At 43.0% G+C, this 26,811-nt stretch overlaps 1 protein-coding gene across 1 annotated transcript in view; it reads right to left on the reverse strand.

The window, feature by feature from the left end:
- The window catches only part of SGSH (N-sulfoglucosamine sulfohydrolase), a 133,846-nt gene extending 107,458 nt beyond the window's left edge, over positions 1-26,388 (reverse strand). The window contains exon 1 of the mRNA XM_082272530.1: positions 26,219-26,388. Coding sequence (XP_082128656.1) covers positions 26,219-26,354 — 136 coding nt within the window. The 5' untranslated portion in view covers positions 26,355-26,388. The remainder of the gene's footprint in view (positions 1-26,218) is intronic.
- Between the last annotated feature and the right edge of the window lie 423 nt (positions 26,389-26,811).

The following is a 26,811-nucleotide window of genomic DNA, read 5'->3' on the forward strand; positions in this document are numbered from 1 at the left end:
ATTCCTAATAATCAGAATGGATTCATGAAAAATCGTTCTTGCCAGACCAATCTATTAACCTTCTATGATGAATTGAGTTGCCATCTAGATAAAGGAAGGCCTGTGGGTGTGGTGTATCTGGAGTTTTCAAAGACATTTGACACAGTTCCCCACAAACGCTTAATGTACAAACTAAGGTACGTAGGTATGGACCATAGGGTGAGTGCCTGGATAGAGAACTGGCTCTAGGGGTGAGTCCAGAGGTACTCAGATTGGGCAGATGTGGAAAGTGGGGTCCCCCAAGGATCTGTCCTGGAACCAATCCTGTTTAATTTGTTCATAAGCAACCTAGAGGTTGGGATATCTAGCACAATCTCAGTATTTGCGGAAGATACAAAGCTAAGCAGGGCAATATCTTCTATGCAGGATGTAGAAACCTTGCAAGCAGACCTGAACAAAATAATGGGGTGGGCAACTACATGGCAGATGAGATTTAGAGTTAAAAAATGTAGGGTAATGCACTTGGGTGTCAGAAACACAAATGCAAGCTATCTGCTGGGGGGGGGGGGGGAACCTCTGGGTGAATCCAAGATGGAAAAGGACCCGGGGGTCCTAGTGGACAACAGGCTTGGCAGTGGCATGCAATGCCAAGCCGCTGCAAGCAAAGCCAACAGAGTACTGGCATGTATACAAAAGGGGATTCACTCCAGAAATAAAGAGATTTTTCTCCCACTCTACAAGACTCTGGTCCGGCCACATCTGGAGTATGCTGTCCAGTTCTGGGCACCGGTCCTCAGGAAGGATGTGTTGGAACTGGAGAAAGTCCAGAGAAGGGTAACAAAAATAATTAGGGGAATGGAGGACATCGGCTATGAGGAAAGACTACAAGCACTGAACCTATTCTCTCTGGAGAAGAGACGATTGAGGGGGGATATGATATCAATGTGCAAATACTGCACTGGCGACCCGAGCATATGGAAAAACCTATTCAGAGAAAGGAAATACAATAAGACACTGGGCCACTCACTAGAAGAAAAACGGTTTAACCTTAAACTACGTAAGGGGTTCTTTACTGTCAGAACGGTTAAGGATGTGGAATTCTCTTCCACAAGCAGTTGTATCAGCAGGGAGCATCGATAGTTTCAAAAAACGATTAGATGGGCACCTTAACCACTCTACAACCGCTCACAGTAATACTACTGCGGCAGAGTGGTTCGTTATCGTCCAGTCACGTAGTATTAACGTGATTGGACACTCCCCCTTCTGGGCGGCGCTTGCGCGCCGCCGGAGGCTCGCTCCCGCTGTTTTCATTCACAGCGGGAGTCGGGCCAGGGGAGGAGCAGCGGCGATCGCCGCTGCTCTTACCCGATCGTCGGGGATCGAGTCTGGAGATCCGCCCGCTGTGTGTAAACACAGCGGGCGGATCCCCATAGTGACAGGGAGTGACAGATCGGACTGTTCAGCATAGCTGGAGATCCGATCTGTCCATGACTCACACAGTCACCTCCCCCCCTACACGTCAGTAAGCACCAGGCATACATTAACCCCTCCCTCTCCAATAAAATTAACCCCTTCCCTGCCAGTGTCATTTTTACAGTAACAGTGCATATTTATAGCACTGATTACTGCAGTAATGTCACTGGTACCCCCAAAAGTGTCAAAAATGTCAGTCAAGGGTCCGATCTGTCCACCGCAATGTCGCAGTCCCGCAAAAAAAATCGCAGATCGCCGCCATTACGCGTTAAAAAAAAAACACCAAAAATGACAGAAATCTTTCCCTTTGTTAGTAAACGCAATAACTTTTGCGCAAACCAATCAAAATACGCTTATTGCGATTTTTTTTACCAAACATATGTAGCATAAAACAAATTGGCCAAAAATTTTTAAAAAAATTGGTTTTTACATCTTTTTTGGGGAGAATTTCATATAAAAAAATGTTAAAAATATTGTTGTTTTTTCAAAATAAACGCTCTTTTTTTGTTTATAGCGCAAAAAGTAAAAATCGCACAGGTGATCAAATACCACCAAAAGAAAGCTCTGTTTGTGGGAAAAAAGGACATAAATTTCGTTTGGGTACGGCATCGCACGACCGCGCAATTGTCAGTTGAAGTCGCACAGCGCCGAATCGCAAAAAGTGGCCTGGACGGAAGACAGCAAAATCCTCCGGTGGTAAAGTGGTTAAAGACCACAACATACAGGGGTATACAATGTACGGTTATCAGCAAACACACACACACACACATTATGGGTTGAACTGGATGGACTGATGTCTTTTTTCAACCTCACTATGAAACTATGTACTATTAATAGGAAAAATGTCATTTTTGACTAGAACTTCCCTTTAACCACTTAAGCCGCGGAAGATTTTACCCCCTTCCTGACCAGGCCCTATTTTGCGATTCGGCACTGCGTGACTTTAACGGACAATTGCCCGGTCGTGCGACGCTGTACCTAAACGAATTTGATGTCCTTTTTTTTCCCACAAACAGAGCTTTCTTTTGGTGGTATTTGATCACCTGTGCGATTTTTTGATCATGCGCTATAAACAAAAAAATAGCGACAATTTTGCAAAAATAACAATATTTTTCACATTTTTTTATATGAAATTCCCCAAAAAAATGTAAAAATCAAAATTTTTTAAAAATTTTTGGCCAATTTGTTTTCTGCTACATATGTTTGGTAAAAAAAAAAATCACAATAAGCGTATTTTGATTGGTTTGCGCAAAAGTTATTGCGTTTACTAACTAAGGGAAAGATTTTTGTAATTTTTTTGTTTTTTTTTAACGAGTAATGGCAGCGATCTGCGATTTTTTTTCTGCGGGACTGCGACATTGCAGCGGACAGATTGGACCCTTGACTGACATTTTTGACACTTTTGGGGGTACCAGTGACATTCCTACAGCAATCAGTGCTATACATATGCACTGTTACTGTAAAAATGACACTGGCAGGGAAGGGGTTAACTTTATTGGAGAAGGAGGGGTTATGTGTGTCCCTAGGGGCGTGTTTCTAACTGTGCAGGGATGTGGCTTTACATGTAACAGCAGAGATCTACGGTTCTACATAGCAGGACCGTATGATCTCTGCTGTTACACAGGGAAGAATGACAGGCGGCTTTGCTTACATTAGCCGCCTGCCTTTCTCCCTTCACAGCGGACGATCGCGAGTGACCGGCGGACATCAGGTCCGCCGGTCACTCGCGCGGAGGTGTCCATGAACGAGCGGGGGCGGGAGCGCGCCTCTGGCGGCGACGCGCTCACCCCCTATTGGCTCACAGGCTAGTGACGTACCGGTACGTCACTTTGCCTGGCCAGGGCTGACCGCCGCAGTATATGTACTTGCGGCGGTCAGCAAGCGGTTAAAAAGACGCAGCACTTGTTTACGTGCCTGTGTGTGCAGGCACATTGTGAACAATGGGCTGCATTTTAGATCAGTTAAAAAAAAAAAAGGCTGTAGTAAGTTTTTTCAAGCTGCAGTGTGCAAAAGGCCTGATAGCTTAACCACTGACCCAGCACACATGTGCAGATCAGGATGTTTACTGTTTTTCTCTGACATTACTAGCTGTGTACCAATTCCAGGTGAGTGACTCAAAGTTCTAGGGCTAGAGAGACAATTAGTAATTTCTGTTGGAACCTTCTCTTGGTAAAATTTATACTTTAATAGCCAACCAAAGCAATGGAGAAGTACAAGTTTTAAATGGCATCTTTTAAAGGTTTATGTAAAAGACGTGGTTTATGTCGCAACAAGTATTCACTGTTTTTGCTGTGCAAGCGCTGAATTAGCACATTGTGCAATGATTGTACTCCTCACATTTCAGGGTAAACACTTTTACTAGCTGATCTTAGCTTTAGACAGGTGTGCTTCTTACGGGAAGAAAAAAATCTGTATTTTTCACTAGAAAATTAGTTAGAACAAACATTATGTATATTTTTTTTAAAGCAGAGGCCCTAGACAATAAACTGGTGGGTCTTGCAATGTTTTATGTCACACGGTATTTGCGCAGTGTTTTTTTTTTTTAAACAAAATTTTTTGGAGAAAAAGTACACTTTTTTTCAATTTTAATGCACAAAAACACAATACCCAATATAAAAGATGGTATTACGCTGAGTAAATACATACCAAACATGTCACACTTTAAACTCGCACACACCTGTGCAACGGTGACAAACTATGTAAGTTTTACTATCTTTACTGACCCTATACTTCCCGCTATAGCGGTGGTTTGACACTTCCGATCTTCCAATTATATTTGTGGGCAGCGGTGTTGGTCACCGCCCAGTGGTGGTTCTCCCAGCTTAGAAAGAATCCAGCGGTGACTCTGGAGGCGGCCATTCTGGGGTCCTATGCGGCCTTAAGCAACTTGGTATGGAATCAAGCCCAGGCCAAATACAGGAAACCATCCCATATTTCCCTGCATACACCCCTATGGTCAAACCCATTTCTCCCACATTCACACTCAATTTCTGACCCATACATATGGGCTAAACAGGGAATAATCACTCTAAAACATATTGTGTCAGATGGTAGGATCATCCTCTTCCCAGACCTGCGTAGAACATACTCGCTACCCAGTTCCCTGCAGGTCCACTACTGGCAACTGCGGCATGCTATCAGGGCTCAATTCCCCGACCCCATTGTCCTAGTTTTAGATCCCGTAGAGCGCCTCCGGTCCTCCAAAGAGATGGCGAAACCCTTATCTTCTCTCTACCTCCGACTGTCTGTAGCCCATGACGCTGGACTAACCCAAACCTTTTATAAATGGAAAGCGGACATTCCTACCCTTAGTGAAGATGAGTGGGACAAATGTCCTCCTACATTCAATCCATAATCTCAGCCAGGAACAGGTTCCTACAATCAAAATTTCTTCACAGGGCATACTATACTCCCCAAAGACTGGCCACTATTTACCCTGGGAGAGACCCTATGTGTACCTCATGCACTACCGAAATCAGTTCATTTTGGCATATAGTGTGGTCTTTCCCTAAGCTCCGCTCATACTGTTAGTGGTTGACGCTCTGAGTGATATATGTGACACTGTTGTACCCTTGGGCCCTCTTGTTTTATTACCAAGCAATATGGAAGATATTGTTGGAGATAGGTACACCAAGTTATGTCATACTTTTGCACTGTTCTATGCGAGAAGAGAAATTTTTGTTAAGGTATAAGTCTGTTGACCCTCCTACTTGGGCTTCTTGGTGCAAAGTGGTCAACACCTTGCTACTATTGTACAAAATAAGGTATGAAAGCAGAAACTGTCCCAAGAAGTATGATAAAATATTGTCCAGCTGGGTTGATGCAGATGGTCACGAGGTACCTTAGTGGACATTTACCATCCTGGTAGAGCTTATTCAAGGCTGTGTTTACACCCACTGACCCCTATATACACCTACCCACCCACTCTATACACCCACTGACCCCTATATACACCTACCCACCCACTCTATACACCCACTGACCCCTATATACACCTACCCACCCACCCTATACACCCACTGACCCCTATATACACCTACCCACTGACCCCTATATACACCTACCCACCCTCCCTATACACCCACTGACCCCGATATACACCTACCCACCCTCCCTATACACCCACTGACCCCTATATACACCTACCCACCCTCCCTATACACCCACTGACCCCTATATACACCTACACACCCTCCCTATACACCCACTGACCCCTATATACACCTACCCACTGACCCCTATATACACCTACCCACCCACTCTATACACCCACTGACCCCTATATACACCTATCTACCCACCCTATACACCCACTGACCCCCAAATACACCTACCCACCCACCCTATACACCAGCAGTTTACCACGCAGGTACCACAATGCCACTCTCAGCAAATACCACGCAGGTACCACTAACCAAATACCACGCATACAAGGGGCATATAAGTTATTTGACATATTTAAATATTTTTTTAAAGTAACGCAATAGTTACTTTCCCTGATAATTAGTTACTTTGTTACTGCTGTAACTCAGTCACTAACTCAGTTACTTTTTGGGAGAAGTAACTAGTAACTATAACTAATTACTTTTTTTAGGTTACATGACCAACACTGCCAATAGCACACCGGGGCTTGTATCTATCCCAGTGAGGGCAGAATTTGCCGCAATGCATCCTGGGATGGGGGTATAAGTCTAGGGGGAGAGCATGACAGGATGTCTTTGGCGGGAAGCAGAGTCCCGGGAGGGAGGTGACAGCAGTCTCTCCTCCTGTCAGCAGAGAACTGGTGTCCTAGGCGGCTGGCCTAAGAGGACAGAAGGCTGAGCTGAGCTGCAGAGAGCTCCAGTGAGCTGAAGACCAAGCGGGGCTGTTGGGGCTGGAGTTTCCACGAAAACGGTGTTGTGAGTACTGTAAACTGTCCTGGGGTCTGCCTAGGATAGGAGACCACTCTGGAAGGTCAGAGGGATCCAGGAGCTAGCTAGCTAGCCTGTGCAGAAGTGTTAGTAAAGGGGATGCCAGAGTTTGACCCTGAAGAGTAAAGGGGGCGCCAGTTTGGGCCCTAAAGAGTTAAGAGTTGCAGCAGTATTCACAAATAGCTACCTCAACCAGGAAGGCTAAAGGAAGCAGTGTAGAGGACTTTTGCATCACCGGGGAGTGTCAGAAGTCAGTTCAAGTCCACAGTCAGCAAGTCAGCGTTACGTAGCGCCAATGGGCGTTGACCGGCATTCAGCCAGCGTCAAGTCAGGGTCAGAAGGCATTTTTCTCAAAGTCCCTTTGAATTGTGTATAGTTAAGCCAGAGGAGTATCCCACTCATTCCCTTCCCCCATCCAAGTTCCTAAATAAATACAAAACCAAACATGCTGGACTGTTTTTTGTCTCAGTGCTCACACTTGGAGAAAATGCTTAAATGTGCTGTTGTCATTAGCGGTAACCCTGGCAGACCCACATCCAGCAAAAAGGCTGGGAATCCTGCTACACAGTAATAAGAGTACATCTAATGAACAGCTAATATAAACTAAGGCTGGCCATACATTATACAATTTTTTTCTATAGTTTTCCTTTAGATTTTGTCGGGACTTTTGGGTGTGATTCAAATAATAATAGGTAAAATAAAAATGATTTTAAAAGCCATGTATATTCATATTATGCATATAAGATTCTGAATGGTGCAGCATGACTTCCATTTTGTTTTTAAGGTCAAACAAAGTTCATATATACTTGTTAAACAAAATGTCTCTTACAAGCTTACAAGAGAGCATAGAATTTCAACAATAGGGTCTTATAATCTCAGCAGACATTTCTATTTTCTTTTGTCATAAATAAGCTGATACATTGACATCTCTATCAGATAACAGATGTTAAGGGGATGGTAGTGCCAGTCTGTCTATAAGTATTTAACAATAGACAATGGCTCAGTGTTTTTCATCAGACATTTTAAAATGAGAACTATATATGTTTTTATAGATACATTATTATATGTGTGTGAAGATATTAGCCATAATTATGTTATTATATTATGTAAGGCATATACATATATATTTAGGAATGTTATATCACATTTTGGGTTTATATTCTCATAGTAATAATCTTACTTAGAATTCTTTTTCTAATAAGTGTAAGGACATATGTATCTCGTCACTAATTACCTCATTTTAGAGAAGTTTGTGTCTAAGTGTTCAGAGGTATCATAGATCTTCCTATCCTAGTCTAGATGTCTGACAGTTGTGTCACAATCCAAATAAGTAATGGCTATTCACTAGCTAGAGGTCAATAGGTCATCAGATAACAAAATGTTTTAATTATGTTAAATACAAAATCTAATGAACGGTACAATACTGCCCTCTGGAGACAAAATACCAGGTGGAGTCTTGAGATAATTTCAGATTTCCCATATAAAAATATTATATTGTGTTAAATTATATAATTTTAAATGGCATTAATTGCCAAGGTGAATGATGGAGATACAGGTGGACATTTATGTATGTACTGGGAGTCTGGACAAAGTTTTATATGTGTTTTATGATTACTCTTACATATAGAGAAATCATCCTTATTTCATTATACCAAGTATTGGGTTAATTATCAAAAGAGGTGTGTCTCTGACCTCACCAGTTTAGGTATAGAATATCCCGACCAATTGGGATAATGTTTCATCCCTCTGGGTTTTACTTATGGTAATTTTTATAGCTCTTTGTTCTTACCAAATAAAAGACCAACCCGGATATGAGAGAGGACACACATTACATTGCCCAACATACAATTCACTTACATCACACACACGCTATTACATTCCTCAATAGACTCATCCAGGCATACTCTATTTGTCCATCATTCATCTGAAACTTGAAGGGAAGCCACCATCTTAAGAAAAGTCATCCATCTTAGGACTCTGGTAACGCCCATTTGAAGCTAGCGGCCATCTTAAGTGTGGTAATTATGCCTTGCTATGTTATTGATTTTATTCAACAATTGTTTATTCTTTCCTTATATGTTTTATATTGCATATTTAAGGGTAATGAGATTACAATCCCAGCCGTATAAACCATGGTAGATTTTTCTCTAAAAAGCTGATTTTTGTTTTTATACATTTTTATTAATATCAGATTTAGTGCATTATTTGCAATTTTAAGTATTCCATTTTGCATGGCTTATTCTCACTCATCTGCAGTGACGTGACTTTCGGATATGCATTACGCAGACCATTGTAGTCTGTTTATATAGAACATTAATTTATGGCTTATACTATACCTGGGAAGAAATGGTAATATTGCTTTCATTTTGATTTCACTTTGTTTTACTTTCACTTTCATTATTGAGCTAAACATCGCATTGCATTGATTGTTTGAAGTTAGTAGTTTATGTAAGAGTTATCTTTTTGTGTCACTTCTTGTTTGGTCATATATCGGGTTTGCATGTCTTGAGAATAAATATTTTTATATATATTCCATACTGTAGACTGTACTCACTAAGATTGGTATATGCTTTTAAAAAGAAATTAATCAATTAAAAAGAATTCACGACATTAATTTATGGAATAAGTGGAGAATCTCCTACCGCATAGATCTTTGCTTATTAACCATAAATAAATACACTGCTATATTCAGAGCAGTATAAATATTCTGACATAAGTACGAGCGCAAGATATTTATTATTAAATATTCTTACAATTTACCAAGACCATATAATATGAGGTCAAACCTAAACACTTTCAATTCATATGCAATCAGGCAGGCCCTTTCACTACATAGTTGAAGGTAAATCTAAAGGAAATTGAATAAGAAAGTAGTATAATGTATGGCCAGCTTTACAGCCCACAATAGTTTGGCAATGAGGTGAAGTGGACGCAGTCCTTGCAGACACACAGAAACAATAGGTGACTCAATTAACAATGGGAATTCACACCTAGGAGGCACACAGTGGGGAAATTATACCGTGAGAGAAAGACACCTTAATAAACAGATTATCAGTTTTGAGCTGAATATATTAACATATATTCTAATCTATATTGTAATTTTTTGTCACAGTTATTTGGAAAATTAAGAAATTAACCACATCATCAACCATTATTCTGTTATCAGCCGGACAGAGGATCAGTTATCCTGAATGGGCATCATATGATGTCCAGCAGGATAAGGCACCCGTGCGCGCGGTGTGGGGGGGGGGTGTCACTCTGACACACCGCATATCTGATCTCTATGATGTAGGCTCTTTACCATGTGATCAGCTGTGACCAATCAAAGCTGATCACAGCAGTAACCAGGAAGAGCCAGTTATCTGCTTTCCTCATTTCGCGCTGAAAAGGCACGAGTAGAGGAGAGTCGATCAGTGGCTCTCTGTCAGGGCTGGGCTCGCAGCATCTCTCTTCTCTGTGCTCAGGCTGCTCAGCTGTAGGATAATTGTCAGCACTTATTGTTTCCTTAGTGGCTCACCTAATTATAATTATCTGCTCGTCAGTCCTGCCTGCAGCCAGCCCCTTCTGGCTATTTAAGCTGCCTTGTTCATTCTTTCCTGCCGTTGCCTTGTCAACCTATCTGGAGTTTCTCTGCTGGCTTATGTTTTGATTATGTTTACTGTTCTGTACCATTTTTTACCATTACATTAAACTTGTGATTTTTACTCCATTTTCTGTCTCAGTCTGATTCATGGTTCCTGACAGGAGGGAGTCTGCGCTGATAATCCGTGCATTGATTATCAGCACAGCCCCCATCAGAGGTGCCTATTACAAATGCCAATCAGTCCCCATCAGTGCCACCTATCAGTGCTGCCTATTCGTGCCTCCTCACCAGTGCCGCATCATCAGTGCCCGTCAGTGAAGGAGAAAATGTACCTATTTACAAAATTTTGAAACTAAAGCTTTTTTTTTTTTTTTAATCAAAAATGTCAATCTTTTTTAATTTATTTAGCAAAAAATAAAAAACCCAGTGGTAATCAAATACCACAAAAAGAAAGCTCTATTTGTGAGAAAAAAATGCTAAAAATGTAGCAATTGTCATTCAAAGTGTGACAGCCCTGAAAGCTGAAAATTGGTTTGGACAGGAAGGGGGTGAAAGTGCCCTGTATTAAAGTAAAGTTTAACCACTTTAATACAGGGCACTTCCCTCCCTTCCTGCCCAGGCCAATTTTCCCCTTTTAGCACTGTTGCAATTTGAATGACAATTGCGCGGTCATGCAACACTGTACCTACACCAAATTTATGTCATTTTCCCCCCACAAATAGAGCTTTCTTTTGGTGGTATTTGATCACCTGTGCGATTTTTACTTTTTGCTAAACAAATAAAAAAAGACCGAAAAGTTTGAAAAAAAAAAAAAAGTTTTTTTGTTTATGTTATACAATTTTGTAAATAAATAAGTTTTTTCCTGCACTGATGAGCACTGATGAGACTGCACTGACAGGCACTGATGGGGTGGCACTGATGGGCGGCACTGATAGGTAGCACAGATATGCAGCATTGGTGGGCACTGATAGGTGGCACTGACAGGCTCTAATGGGCACTGATAGGCGGCACTGATGGGCACTGATGGGCGGCACTGATCGGCACTGACGGGCGGCACTGGTGGGCAATAATGGGCACTGGTGGGCGACACTAAAGGATGGCAATGATGGGCACTTGTGGGCAGCACTGATAGGGAGGACACTGGTGGGACACTGGTGGGCATCACTGATGGGGAGGGCAATGGGGGGCTCCCTGAGCCCTGATTGCCATCCCTGGTGGCCATAATGGGCATCCCTGGGGTCATAGTGGGCATCCCTGGGGTCATAGTGGGCATCCCTGGTGGATCTAGTGGCATCCCCCCCCCCCCCGAGGGTCTGCACTGGTAATCAATGATCTGATTACCAGTGCCGACCCCCCCCCCCCGTCAGGGGAGCCGCCGATCGGCGCTCCTTTACTCGTGCCTGTCAGGCACGAACTAAGGAAAGCCGATCAACGGCTGTTCCTGTTTACGATGTGACCAGCCGTGATTGGACACGGCTGATCACATGGTAAAGAGCTATGTCAGTAGTCTCTTTACCGAGATCGGAGGTGCAGGGTGTCAGACTGACACCTCGCATCACCGATCGCAGCTCTGCGCGCCCCCGGGGGGCGCCCAGAGCTGTGTTATCCTGCCGCCGTCATATGACGTCCGGTCAGGATAATACAACCACATTCCCGCCGTCATTCTGTTATAGGGCAGGCGGGAAGTGGTTAAATTATTATTATTTTAAACATACTGTCACCATTTCAGTACAGCATCATCTTATGACTGGTGTGGTGGTGATCAAGGACACCGACCAATGGCAGTATGTAAAAAAAAAAAAAAAACTTTTTTTTTTTTTCAACATACTGTACTTTTGTCAGAGTAGTTTAGTGTAACACTGTACTACTCTGGGGGTGATCAAGGATATTTTTTTTCTTTTAGAGCCGGTTCACACTGAGGCGACACGACTTCGGGGGGGGGGGCGACCTGTGAAGTCACGTGCAGCGCGACTTCGGCGCGACTTGCAGGGACTTCACATAATGGAAGTCTATGCAAGTCGCTCCGAGGTCGCCCCAATGTAGTACAGGACCCTTTTTCTAAGTCGGAGCGACTTGTGTCGCTCCTATTAGAACGGGTCCTGTACTTCTCAATGGACCGCGACTTGTCAGGCTGACAAGTCGCCTGACAAGTCGCGCTAGTGTGAATGGGCTCTTACACTTTGATTGTTGCTACAATGATGATCATTGCAACAGCAATGTTTTGTACTCTCATAAATGGGTTACATAGAGAACAGCTGTGATTACTAGTGATCTGTGATTGGTTACAGCTAATCACATGGTACAGGGTGCTGTGATTGGCCCAGGTACCATGTGACAGCTGTGGGCCGATCACAGCATAGGAAAAACAACTGAATGAATTCATTCATAACAGCTTTGTTGATATTGTGATTCTCTGGCTGAACAAAGCGGCCGGGTACCGGCAAACACAACCAGCTGTGTCCTGTGGATATAGTTGCAAGTTCACAGTAGCAATATACGGGTATGTCACTTAGCCTGAAGCTTCTCCCACTTGTTATATAGGCTGAATCCCGAGTCCCAGGATGAATGGATGGATGATCTGCCAGAGGCTGCTTGGAAGCATACTGCACAATTACTTACCCAGTGTTTGGGAAAGCGTGATAGACCTTACCTTAGAGTAGGTCTATTTCTGAGGCAAGAGGCTTCAGGGATAGGTGGGGGGCACTGCGGTGTAGCACTTTCATTCTTATGTCAAGTGGAATACATATGAATGATATACATAATAATCACTGAATTCACATTGGGAACAACATTTGATTTAAATTGGAGTTCCAGCCTGTATTAAAAAAAAAATAAAAGTCAGCATCTACAAATACTGTAGCTGCTGACTTTTAATATAGGGACACTTACCTGCCCTGGTATCCTGCGATGTCGGCACCACTAGCTGATGCGTCCATTGGCTTTGGGTGCAGGCGCTGGCATCCTTACTAGGGGAAACAGAAAATAGAGCCTTGCAGCTTCTCAGCCTGTTTCTTACTGCACATGCACGAGTCGCACTGCGCTTTCTGAATGGTCCCACTGTCTTCTGGGACCTGTGCATCTCCCAGAAGGCAGCGGGAAAGGGAGAAGGAGGGGCCATAAATGACCACAGCGACCTTACATGGAAATTTTTTGACAGGTATTTGCTCCACCCACCCTCCGAAAGGTGCCAAATGTGGCACTGGGAGGGGGGGAGGAGGAAGCAGATTAGTGGAGCTTTCACTTTTTGGTGGAACTGTGCTTTAGGTTTTTACGGATTTTATTTATTGATGGATGTTTCACTTATTGTTTGACATCTTTGAGGTTTTATTCCTTTTTAGGCCTCATGCACACAGGGCGTTAGAAAAAACGAGCTGCAAAGCCACTACCAACGCCAGGAAAAAGCGGCTGTATAAACGCACTTTTAGTAGCTTTTTGCATTGGCGTTAATGCGCGTTTAGCCGCATTAGCTTTTAGCAGCGTTTCTCTACCTTTATTCAAAATCAGTTGTTCCCTATGAGAGCCGTCTTAACTGATCCGACATTCAGTCTACTCATTGGAACAGAAGGCGCATCCAATGATGATCTGATTTGTAGTGCAACTTGTGCTCTGAGGATCATGAAGGGGAACCCCATGCCAAAAATTAAAAAAAAACACGGTGTGGGGTTCCCTCCCAAGATCTACACCAGGCCCTTTGAGTCTGGTATGGATCTTAAAAGGGAACCTCGCACCCGAAAAAAAAAAAACATGGCGTGCCCCACCCCCAAATCCATACCAGACCCTTATCCGAGCATGCAGTCCATTAAGTCAGGAAAGGGGAGGGGACAAGCGAGCACCCCCCCCCCCAAACCTTACCAGGCCACACACCCTTAACATGGAGGGTGGGTGCTTTGGGGCAGGGGGGGCTCTGGGAGGGCAAGGGCCTCTTCTCGACAACCCTGGTGGTTGTCTGCGGGCAGGGGGCTTATCTGAATCTGTACTCCTACCCATTCACCCCAAAAAAGGCAGTGTAGTGTAAATAAAGACAAGAGACGGTTTTGAGAAGTCCTTTATTAAAAATCTTTCTCTGATTTTCTCCCTCCGGTCTTCTCTGCTGCCGACCCATTCCTCCTCCTTCGCTGTCTCTCGTGATTATGCCAGCTCTACTCTCTGATGTCACATGACGACACAAGGGGTGAGGTCTCAAGGTGACATCACCGGATAGCCACGCCCCATGGCTATGCAAGAACTGGCAGAGAGCAGAGCTGGCATAACCACAGGAGACAGTGTCCGAGGAGGACTGGTTTGGTGGTGGAGAAGACCGGAGGCAGAACACTGGAAGGAAAAGATCAGAGGAAGATTTCTCATACCCATACAGGACTTCTCATAACTGTCTTTATTTACACTACACTGCCTTTTTTGGGGTGAATGGGTACAATGTACCCCATACTCATTCACATATGGGGGGGGTGTCGGGATCCGGGGGCCCCCTTTTTAAAGGGGGCTTCATGATTTCTATAAGCCCTCTGCCTGCAGACCCACACATCCACCGCCCAGGGTTGTCGGGAAGAGGCCCTTGTCCCCATCAACATAGGGTGGGGGGTGCAGTTCCCTCACTGCCCCAAATCACCCACCCCCCCATGTTGAGGGTGTGTGGCCTAGTTTGGTTCTGAAAGGGGGGGCACTTGCTTGTCCCTCCCCTTTCCTGACCTGCCGGACTGTATCCGGCGTTAAGCTGCGTTCAGCAGTGTTAGACGTTTTTACAGCTGTAACACCGGTCCTCAAAACGCGCTGGCCCCGGGTTTTTTTGCAGCTTTAAAACATCTATACCACTTCCAATTCCAAAACACCCATGTGTGCACGAGGCCATAGAACATGTAGGGGCATTTTTAGGCTGCAAAAAAAAAAAGCCTGACGCTCCTAAAAGCGGTTGTAAAAATGCTCTTTGTGGACTGCACTTTCTGATATCATAAAGGCAAATCTTATTTTTTAGTTTTAGGCAGAGGGGAGATGGATTAAAACATCTGTCAGGTTTTTATTGCTGTCTGTGTCCCCGTTAAGGAGATCCACCCTCTCTATTTATCCTGTGTACCATTGTCATTGAAAGTGAAAGTAAAAGAAAATCCCAATGGGGAAGGGAAGAAAGAGGGGAAATCTTCCAATGGGGACACTAATTCTGGTGATAAGCCGTAGGTATATTGATATAAGTGATATTAATTTAGCCATGCTTAAATTCATTTATCCAGAGGCCCCCTTTATGAACTGTAACTATTTTAAAGAATTTAGGTTTTCTATAGGATGCTGATTCTCAAAGCTATGGGCTTCCTTCAATTCTTTTCCATTGTAAGTTTCCTTCGATTGTGTTTTACTGAGAGAAGCCTGTCCTGATTTCTAAGGGTATTATTTCAGACTCAGTCTTTCCTGGGCTGCTTCCTGAATGTAAACATTCTTTGTCTCTTGGTATATATGAACACCTTTCCTGCTTTCTATGCATGATGAAGTAATTGCATAACGTATTTTTAGTGGTCTGGGAAGACTAATTGTTACATCCCCTTTTTGTACTGTATATAAGCTGTCTTCAGGATACATATATTCGAATACACCATTGAAACACTAACCTGTCTAGATGTTGTATTTCCGAGCGCTCGTATATTCTTTGCAGATTGAAGGGAGACTGGCCGGCAGAATTATACCTACCAAGGGGTATTACCTTTCAGAACTGGTGTCAGAAGTGGGATGTGACTTTGCCATCAGAGGTAAGTGAGACTCTTCTGTCTTATGACACCCTGATTGCAGGCACATTTCTAAGAACCCTAGTGCTGTGGTAGCACAGGAGAATAGGTCTGTTTGAGCTGAGGTAGCTCACAGATAGATTATTAGCTGTTTGAGCTGAGGTAGCTCACAGTCAGATTATTAGCCTAGGCAAATTTAAATAGTGGTAGGAATACTCCCTTCAACCTGCTAAGAGTGCTATGCATGTTTTTTGCTTATTGTGCTTTTTATTATATTGCTTATTGTACTGTTGTAAGAATGAAATGTCAGTTGGTAAGTTAAATGAACTGTTTTGTCACTTTTGTGTAGAGATTTAAGTTCATTTACTTTTATGTCTAATAAGAGGAACTTATTTGTCACGATTACTGGTTTGACATATATGGAAACTGTGTATATATAATTATATATGACTTGTAAAAATTGCGCCTGCGGACTGATAACATAACACACTGTTCCTGATAGCGACAGTCACATTATTATTGTAAAAATTGACTGACCGATCGTAGGTTATCAGACAAATCAAGATAAATGTTTATTATGTGTATTGTTTGTTTGTCTATAATGGTAGGAAAACCTTCTTGATAGCCACAATACCTGGGAGTATCAGTCAAGACTCTGAAAGGGTTTTTTTTTTGGGTTGTTCCAAGAAGGGAAATTCAGAGTCGAAATTTTAAGGTTTAATATACATACACCAAGTGGCTTTTCAGGAATGTTTTTTAACCATAAAGAGGGTCTAAGGACCCAGATACATTTAAGTGAATTTGTAAATCTTAGAGACATATTTCTTTTATGGTTTTGTGAATTTATACTAAAGGTTTATTTCTGATGCTGGCCATACACGATACAATTTTCTTACAATTTTCTTGAAATTTACCTTCAGCTATGTAGTACAAGCACCTACCTAATTGGATACAAATGAATATGTTTAATTTTGACCTCTTATTATGTGGTTTGTGGTGGATCTAACAGAAAATTGTACGATAAAGAGTTGTCCGGACATGTGTGGCCAGCCTTAGAGATATTAGGATACAAGTAAATATTTTAGTAAATGTTTAGTTGTAATGTAAAGTACATGGAACATGCGGGGAGAATTGGTTTATTTATGCCCCGTATTAGTACAATAGAATAGGAAAAAGCTATGTAGAGCTATTAGAAGTGAAAGTGAAAGTCTTTAAACACATAGATATAGTCCACAGCGATTGCCTATACACAGAAGACAGGTGAGACAGGTGAGTTTTGGGCAGTTAGGTGTCACTGCTGAATAGCACAGTCTTATAATTCAAACATTTGTTGTTAATTTAAAGTCACAGTACATGTTAATTGTAAAACAGCAAGTTTCTGATTGGGCTACAAAAACTTTAGAAGGTTTTCAAAAAGTCATAACAGAAAGCGATATGGCTGGCTTTTTGATCTGTCTAAAGAAAAACAGCCTGTCAGCACGCATTTCCAAAGGCCTTATCAGAAGAGGCAAATCAAAGAGTAGGACATTTTCAACATAGGCACCCCCTACAATAATAATATTACCTTACAAATGCCCCTGACCACACCTGTACCCCACAGTTTCATTCTCCAAGGTAGGTGTAGTTTTCTTCGTAATGTCAGACAAGCACAAAATTTTTGCTTCTCTAAAGACCTTATCATATACGCTTTAAGCTACTACATTTCCTTACGCGAGGGGAAAAGAGGGGGGTCACTTCTGCAAATGCAGCTAGCATTTCCTAATTCATAACAGTTGTAGGACTAACAGTGCCAGCATTCCCACACATATGCAATTCTTTTTTTTAAAGTTTTTTGGAGTTTTCCATTTATACATTGTGTATAAAACATAGAAACCTCTGGAAAGAGTAATAATAGTGAATAGAAAACACTATTTTATTAGGCAAACATTAATTGCCGTTGTCGGCAGGATATTTTGAGATAATTTATTATAGAATTTATTTTTGGACAGAAAGAGTTACCGCAATTAGTGTGACCATTGGACCCTGTTGGCACAGAGCCAAAAGTTTCAAATCAGATTAACTTTTATCTGATTATAGTTCATGAATGATATTTTTACGGTTATCCTCTATTGAAAGAGGGGAACTTCTGGCCAGATTTTTGTTAGAGTAGCATGAAGCCAAAAAGTTTTTTTGGAAAATTGTCACTAAGCCACAAAGTTTTTAGTTCTTTATCTGCAAGTGGTATCTGATATGCCATCTCTACTGACAGCCATACCATCCGATGCTACCCACTTTACAGTGATTGGTTTAAGTAATGTGTTTTTTTAAGCGTCCTATTGGACAAGGAGACACAGCCATCTTTGTTTCTTGTTTTTCAGTCCAGGTAACTGACCTGGTGTAGAAATGCCTTAGGGCTAAATAGACAATTTGGTTGTCTGTTCTATAGTTCTCCAGACCACGCAAGAGGGGATGGACACCTGCTCATGGGTCAGTCCCGCTACAATATGTATATGACATATGTAGTCACTCTGTGGAGGCCAGTCAGAGCGAGTGAGTTTATTGAAGAATTGTACATGTATGTGGAAACAAAGTGTCACAGGAATTATGACAGTGGTGTCAGGAAAATGTTTTTTTACCTTGGTTTTGTTCTCACAGAGGGTGATAGTAGAGTCAGTCATATAAGAAGTGGGTCTTGCCAGCCCACAGTGGGTCTTGCCCGCCCACAGGATCATTGATTGTTATGGATCCGGACTGCTCCTGTCTATAATAACATTTTGAGACAAACCACAGGTCCAGAAATGTCACAAGAAATGTTTAATACGTTTATGTATCTGAAAAATGCTATGGTTGTAGCGCCTGCACTGGGCCTCCCAAATCATGGAAAAATGTTTTGTGTTTATGCAAGGGATAATTGTAAGACCATGACAGGTGTACTTGCCCAGGAGTATGGTGGTAGACTTTGCCCTATAGTTTTTGTCCAAAGATGGTCGCAATCCAGGCCTAAAGGCATGCCTGAAGTGACTCTGAACATAGCACATAGCATCTTGTGGGATGGTAATAGGAATGGCTACATCATTTGCCCTAGGTAGGCCCCAGTTTTAAATGGGCTACTGGTATTAAAGGGTGTGTTACACTCAAACCTGATATATAGGCAGCCATAGAAGGAGTAGAAGATGTTTTTGTAGATAATTTCCTGCTCCAGGCCAAAAGATCACACATTATCAAAGCTACAAACGCATGCTACAGAACAGGTTTTAAAGGACTTAGGTGATGTTTTAGAAAAAGTTGTGAATAGCCTTTTTCTAAAAGAGGGGAGCTCTTGTGTGTATCCCCGCAGCTAGCGCCCCACTGTTTATTGCCTAGTATTATGGAATAGGACACAGGGGGTGGGAAAGAACATATGAAGTATTACTGACAGTTTAATGCAAGCATATGTTGCTAGATGCATCACCTGTATTAGGAACAAACAATCCAAACATGAGCATCTCCAATACCCATCAAACCCATTCACACTTCTACAAATAGATTTCACATATAGGCCCAAAGCAGGGAAGAAATAAGAGTTCTTTTACTCAATAGTGGACGTGTTTAGCAGATGAGTGGAAGCATTTAGGACCACAAAAAGGGAGATGCCCACACGGTGGCGTGCATTCTCAATCAGGAGATTATTCCTGGATGGGGGTGCCTGCTTCGAATTAGTTCTCATATTGCTCATGCTTTCATATCAAAAATATGCCAGGAACTAGTTAAAATCTTGAAGATAGATTATTATCAGGTATAATGGAAAGAATGAATAGCACAAATAAAGACAAATTAAGAAAAGAGTAATTGAAACTTTGAATCAAGTGGTACGGAACAAAAAGTTGCTCGCACCTTTCTTTTCTCTTTACAGGAAAATACCCATCCTTTCAGAGGAGGAGACGTAGTGGTGATGAAGCTGCTGCCCAAAAGAAAGAAACAAAAGGATTTCACCTACGGCCCAGAGACCACCGTGGTAGCAGTTACCAGGACCGCTGTTTTGACCGAACACAGCCCTAATTGGATCCATGCCACTAGAGTGAAGTTGGTGCGGAGAGGACCTGAGCCGGAGGATCCAGAAGCAAGAAAGGAGGTACTAACGGGGGCAGACCGCCCTGACCTTGAACAGGAGAGTCAAGAAAAGGGGGTACTAACGGGGACAGACCGCCCTGACCCTGTAGAAAATGACTTTTCCAGTTTCACCGGACTCAGACAAACTGTGGTTGCTGATACCTGACTTCATTTTCAGTGTTTTCCCTTGTATGGACTGTTACTAACTGTATCTACCACCTTAAAGGCCGAGGTATCATGAGAAGTTTTGGAGATTTTTTTTGGATCTGTATTATCATGGATCAGACAAGCTGGAATGTTACTTTTGTTTATTGCTTCTTCTTCTTTTTATATATTTGCTTGTAAAAATGGGCCAATGTATTTATAAGAAGGCAACACAAGATGATGCATTTTGGAAACAAGACTTCTAATTGTCATTTTATGACAAATGAGAGGATTGATATAAGTGATATTAATTTAGCCATGCTTAAATTCATTTATCCAGAGGCCCCCTTTATGAACTGTAACTATTTTAAAGAATTTAGGTTTTCTATAGGATGCTGATTCTCAAAGCTATGGGCTTCCTTCAATTCTTTTCCATTGTAAGTTTCCTTCGATTGTGTTTTACTGAGAGAAGCCTGTCCTGATTTCTAAGGGTATTATTTCAGACTCAGTCTTTCCTGGGCTGCTTCCTGAATGTAAACATTCTTTGTCTCTTGGTATATATGAACACCTTTCCTGCTTTCTATGCATGATGAAGTAATTGCATAACGTATTTTTAGTGGTCTGGGAAGACTAATTGTTACATCCCCTTTTTGTACTGTATATAAGCTGTCTTCAGGATACATATATTCGAATACACCATTGAAACACTAACCTGTCTAGATGTTGTATTTCCGAGCGCTCGTATATTCTTTGCAGATTGAAGGGAGACTGGCCGGCAGAATTATACCTACCAAGGGGTATTACCTTTCATATATAAATAAATAAGTTAGTTCCCAAATGTTCAAAAGGTAAAATGCAATGATATAAAATAAAACTTATATTCTAAAAGCCAATATTAAGTGTATATAAAAGCTAAATGGTGACATAAAATATCATAAATACACTGTGGTAAAAAGTAGTGCCCTTCAAGTGAGGGTGAGGTAGTGACGTTGAAAAAAAAATATATATTATTAAAGTGCAGTGAATAGTTTATAAAGTAAAAAAGCAAACCAATAAATGGTGATGGAAAGTATGATTCAAAAAATAAATGTATATTGATTAGAGTGACTTAAGTGGCCGAAGAGTGACGTGCTCAAAGAAGAAGTCTCAATCCCAAAAAAAAAGGGGGAAGAGAGTGCCCAGTGGGGTCCCCCAAATCACAATGGGGTGAACCAAAAAAGTGAAAAAATGAAAAAACGGATACAAAAAATGTGATACAAAAATGGTGACTAGGTGTCTGTTGTACAAGATATCTCCAAAGCAAAGGCGTGCTAGTAGGAGAAATGCGCAAGAGAATATAGTCCAAGAATGCACAAAAAATGTATCAACAGAGTCCTCAAAAGTAGCCTGATGACGTCATTACGACGAAACATGTAGAGTGCGCACCGCATCACTTCCGCTTTTGTTGTACTGATCGGCTTGGAACGCAGCTCCGGTCGGGAGAAAGCACGCCGTTCACCACTATACCGCCAGAGAGGACCTTGCGGCTCCTAAGTCATATGAGCGATTGTTACTACAATTTTTATGTGAGTACCTGTTTTTATCTTTGATGCAATAAAAAATTGTTTAGCGGTATTTCACTATTTGGAGGCATCTTTTTATACACATGTCCTGGGATGGCTTTTTTGGAGCACTAAAGTTGGGATATCCCTACCAATACGCCAAGAAATTGTGACCCGGGGAACTGGAACATTTGAAGTGGACCAGGTGACCGGACCCCTCTTCCTTGGGAGCGATCCCTAATAATATCGACCTGCGCTCTACCCCTGTGGGGGTAGTTCTTTCTGGTAAGCTCGGTATTTTACTAGAAAGGGGAGCACCGGACCCACTGAACAGGGGGGCACCATAGTCCTCACTCTAGAATTATCCACCCTGTGGCACCAGTGATATTGGCACCTCATCATTATTGTGGACTGTTAAATCTTTATGCGCTTTTGAGGACTCTGTTGATGCATTTTTTGTGCATTCTTGGACTATATTCTCTTGCGCATTTCTCCTACTAGCACGCCTTTGCTTTGGAGATATCTTGTACAACAGACACCTAGTCGCCATTTTTGTATCACATTTTTTGTATCCGTTTTTTCATTTTTTCACTTTTTTGGTTCACCCCATTGTGATTTGGGGGACCCAACTGGGCACTCTCTTCCCCCTTTTTTTTTTGGGATTGAGACTTCTTCTTTGAGCACGTCACTCTTAGGCCACTTAAGTCACTCTAATCAATATACATTTATTTTTTGAATCATACTTTCCATCACCATTTATTGGTTTGCTTTTTTACTTTATAAACTATTCACTGCACTTTAATAATATATATTTTTTTTCAACGTCACTACCTCACCCTCACTTGAAGGGCACTACTTTTTACCACAGTGTATTTATGATATTTTATGTCACCATTTAGCTTTTATATACACTTAATATTGGCTTTTAGAATATAAGTTTTATGTTATATCATTGCATTTTACCTTTTGAACATTTGGGAACTAACTTATTTATTTATATACCTACTGCATTTCTTATCTGTGCATAACATTTGTGATATTTACACTCATCATCTCCCACCATTGAGTGAAGCACCTTTACCATTTCACGCACATATTGGCAGCGCCAAGCACTTCCTCCTTCTTTCCACATATCTAGTATAATCTCTAGCAGGTTATATTCTGAAGTGGGCTGCAGCCAATTGGATTTCATTTTTTTCCCTACCACCTCCCTCCTCTCTTATCCTAAGCGCGGATTTTCCTTTACACTTTACTAATTCTGGTGACCTGGCATTCCCTTAATTTGCAGGGATTTCCTCTCACTTGCTGCTTTGGCTATGAGACAGGAAGTAAAGTCTTCCATGGGGACACAGATGGCATAAAAAAAAACAATCTAAAAAGGTTATAACCCTCCCTTCCCTCCTCTATAAAAGAAAAAAATTGTTCTTTTAGTTCTACTTTATTTATCAGGATTACCCTAGAACAACTTGCTCCAGCACCTTTAACCACTTGCCGACCACCCACTGCAGATATACTGCGGCAGGCTGGCTCGGCTGCGCCCGCCCCCATTAAGCTGCGGGGGAAGCCGATCCCCGGGGCCGGCAGCTGCGATTGCCGCCGAGCACCTGCGATCGCTCCCTGCTGAGAGAGAAGGACGGCCTGCTGTTGTGAACACAACAGACCGTTCTCTCTGGAATGAACACAGAGCGCCTGTGATCCTCCTATATAGCATCACAGGTCTCTTCGTTCATTTCACAAGTCCCTCTCCCATAAAGTTAGAAAACACTCCCCTAGACTCACACTTAACCCTTTGATCGCCCCTGGGTTAACCCCTTCCCTGCCAGTTCCATTATTACAGTAACAGTGCACATTTTTAGCACTGATTACTGTACTAATGTCACTGGTCCCCCCAAAAGTTTCAAAAATGTCAGTTAGGGGTCCGATCTGTCCGCCGCAATGTCGCAGTCCTGCTAAAAATTGCAGATCGCTGCCATTACTAGTAAAAAAATAAAAATGACAAATCTTTCCCCTAGTTTGTAGGTGCGATAACTTTTGCACAAAATATGCTTATTGGGATTTTTTTTTTTTTTTTTACCAAAAATATGTAACAATATACAAATTGGCCTAAAAGGATGAAAAAATTAGATTTTTAAATTTTTTTGGGAATGTTTTAAAGTAGAATGTGACAAATATTGTTTTTTTTTCAGAATTGTCGCTTTATTTGTTTATAGCGCAATAAATAAAAAATACCTTTTAGAAGAAATACTTACCTTGAAAATGTCTTCTCCAGCGTTGCCATCTCAGGTGTGGGCAGCTGAAGCCAGCGTGTCCTCTTCCATGTCCTCTTCGGTCCCACAATGCACTGCGCCGGCACACACACATTACCTTTCTTCCTCTTCCTCCCTCTGTGGCCCCGGCCCGCACCGTCTCTTCCTGCTTGCATTGATTTCTGGGAGCTGAACGTCATCATCCCAGGAATCAATGCACCTGTACCGGCCCCGTTCGTCACTTCCGGGGCAGGAGCGTCATCCCTCCACAGCTTCTGGGCATGCCCAGAAGCTGTTTAGCAGGGAATGAGGCGCCCACACCTGAACTGACGAGCGGGGCCGGTGCAGGCGCATTGACTCCTGGGAGAAATGACGTTCAGCTCCCAGAAATCAATGCAAGCAGGAAGAGACAGCGCGGGCCGCGGCCACAGAGGGAGGAAGAGGAAGAAAGGTAAGTATATTTTCTTCAATATCCAGGTAAGTAAACATAAAAAAAAAAAAAAAAAAATCGGATAGCCCAAAGTGGATTTTGAGGCTGGAACTCCGCTTTAAAGAGGAAGTGAACTTCCTGCTAATGTTTGTACCTTTACATAAGACCATAGCTTTTTTTCTCAGAGAATAGGTTCAGGAACTCCCCTCTTCTGAGTCACCCCTTGTCTCCGCCTCCTACCCTCTTCTGAACACTGTCCCTGGGTTCCACACATACTCACCTCCCATTACCGCCCCTTTTTAGAGAATACAGAACCAAATATCATAATTTATACTAAATAATGTGTATGGAATTTAATAACAAGAAAAGCAGTAAAATACATCCCTTGCAGCCAGCCACAATAGATTCCTCCAAGAAACAATAGACCCTACCCCATCAACAATAAACCCCTCATTCTACAATAGACTCCCCAGCAACAATGGACCCCACTCCAGAAACAATAGGTCCCCCCACAGCAATAGACCCCCCCCACAGCAACAATGGACTACCCACAACAAAATACCACCCCCATCAAAAAAAAGATCCACCCCAGCAACATTAGACCCCCAGCAGCAACAAAAGATCCCCCAGAAGCCAGTATCAATAGACCCCACAGCAGCCAGCAACAATAGACCTCTCCCTCAACAGCAAATACCTACCAGCAACATAAGACACGCCAGCAACAATAGATTCCCCACTAGCAACAATAGACCCTCATACAAAAACAGATTCTCACCAGTGACAATAGATCCCCTGGCAGGGGGCATCAATAGACCCTCCAGGACACCCCACACCCCTTGCCATTACATACATTCAGCGATGGAGGTGCCGGCACTGCGTTCCCCCACGTTCCCAATAAAAAAAGCCCTGCATAAGACTAGAATTAGGCTCACCTATCGGTACTGTAATGATATCCTAAACCTGCAGCGTTTAGGAGATATTTACTGTACAGTATACCGTTGTAGCGTGAAGATCGATCTCCCAGAGAGAGGCGGTCTGCCTGCCGCAAATGCGCAGGATTTCCACCGAACAAGCCGAGCCCGATATACCTGGATATTATCAACCCATGAGGGCTACAGAGGGCGGAGGCAGAGATGATGGCTACAGCGGCAGAGGCGTAGATGACACCACCTCTCTCTGGCAGATCATTTTTCATGCTATGGACAGCGGGCGAAGGTGAGCGGTGTAGCGTGCCGCAAATCCACTCACCTTCGCCCGCTGTCGATAGCATGAAAAACGATCTGCCAGAGAGGGGTGGTGTCATCCCTCTGTAGCCCTCGTGGGTTAATAATATCCAGGTATATCAGGCTCGGTGCTCGGCTTGTTCAGTGGAAATCCTGCGCATGCGCATTTGCGGCAGGCAGACCGCCTCTCTCTGGGAGATCAATCTTCACGCTACACCGTGTGCGGATGACGTCATCGGTGTATGCGCTCTGAGGGAACGGCTGCATGTGCCGTTTCCTCAGAGCCCTCTGCCGTGAACGGCAGCTCCGGCGCGCATCCCCAGGAGTGACGTCTCGCCGCTCTGGCCAGTCACACAGCAGAAGTCTGTGGACCTGGAAGGAAGACAGGCGAAGACGGATGCTGCCTCCAGCAGGGATGATGCGGGCTTAGTTTGCAGGTAACTGTCACATAATGTGCTAGTATTGTATGTGCTGCACATTATGCCTTTACTTTGCAGGTAAGGGAAAAAAAAAAAAACAGAGTTTACTTCCTCTTTAAGTTCAGTGATTTCTGTTACTGCCACTAGAGGCTGCCTCTCCCTATATTTGGTCTCCACTCTGTCCGCCATGTTCCCGTGGATGACGCGTATACCGCACTGCTAATTAGGGCTCCGCTATGATGGCGCCTAGCGTTCCTCCCCCTCCTCAGGAGAAGACACAGTTCTAGTACAGTAAGCGTAGTCATCTATTATAATGCAGTAAGTGTATACTCCTATAGAATGGGAGCGGACGGAGATATAAAGTATGTGTATTGCTATGAGGAATAGAGCGGTGCAGATAACGGGGGTATGTGTGCATAAGCTGGGTCTGGTTGTGGAATAAACAGCGCCCCCCCCTGACTGCACTGAGCTGTGACTAGGGCGGACACACTCACCGAGCAGAATCAGCACATTGCGGGCCAGCCCTGAGGATAGGAGAGCAGAACAGAACAGCCAGGAGAAGAGGTGTGCGGACTCCATGGGGTTCATACTTCCCTCCCTCTGCTTCCATTGAACACTCCCCACTGTCATATGACTGACACTGAACACTCCTCTGTACACACAGCAGGCGGACACATCTATGGTATGTTATGGTGGGATTGTATACTCTGTGTGTGTGTGCCTGGGGCTCCTCTTACTGAATGGGACTCTTCTTCATCTACTACTATAGCCTAGGCTCCTCTATAGTCACACCTGGGGCTCCTCTTACTGAATGGGACTCTTCTTCATCTCCTACTATAACCTAGGCTCCTCATTAGTCACACTTCTGTATGGCAGCCAATCACATGTTAGCTTTCATTGTCAGAGCTTACTGAGCAAGAACCTGATTGGTCACTGTGCACAGATGTTATACTTCTGATCACTCTCCCTGTGTGTGTCTGCTAGACTCCTTCTTTACTGTCTACCCATGGGGGTTCTCCTGGATATAGGGGTACCCCATACTGTATTCATAGTCTGCCCAGGGGGGTTCTCCTGGGTATAGGGGTAC

The sequence above is a fragment of the Pelophylax lessonae genome (genome assembly GCF_965119305.1).
Source record: "Pelophylax lessonae genome assembly, chromosome: 11".
In the NCBI taxonomy this organism is placed as follows: Eukaryota; Metazoa; Chordata; class Amphibia; order Anura; family Ranidae; genus Pelophylax; species Pelophylax lessonae.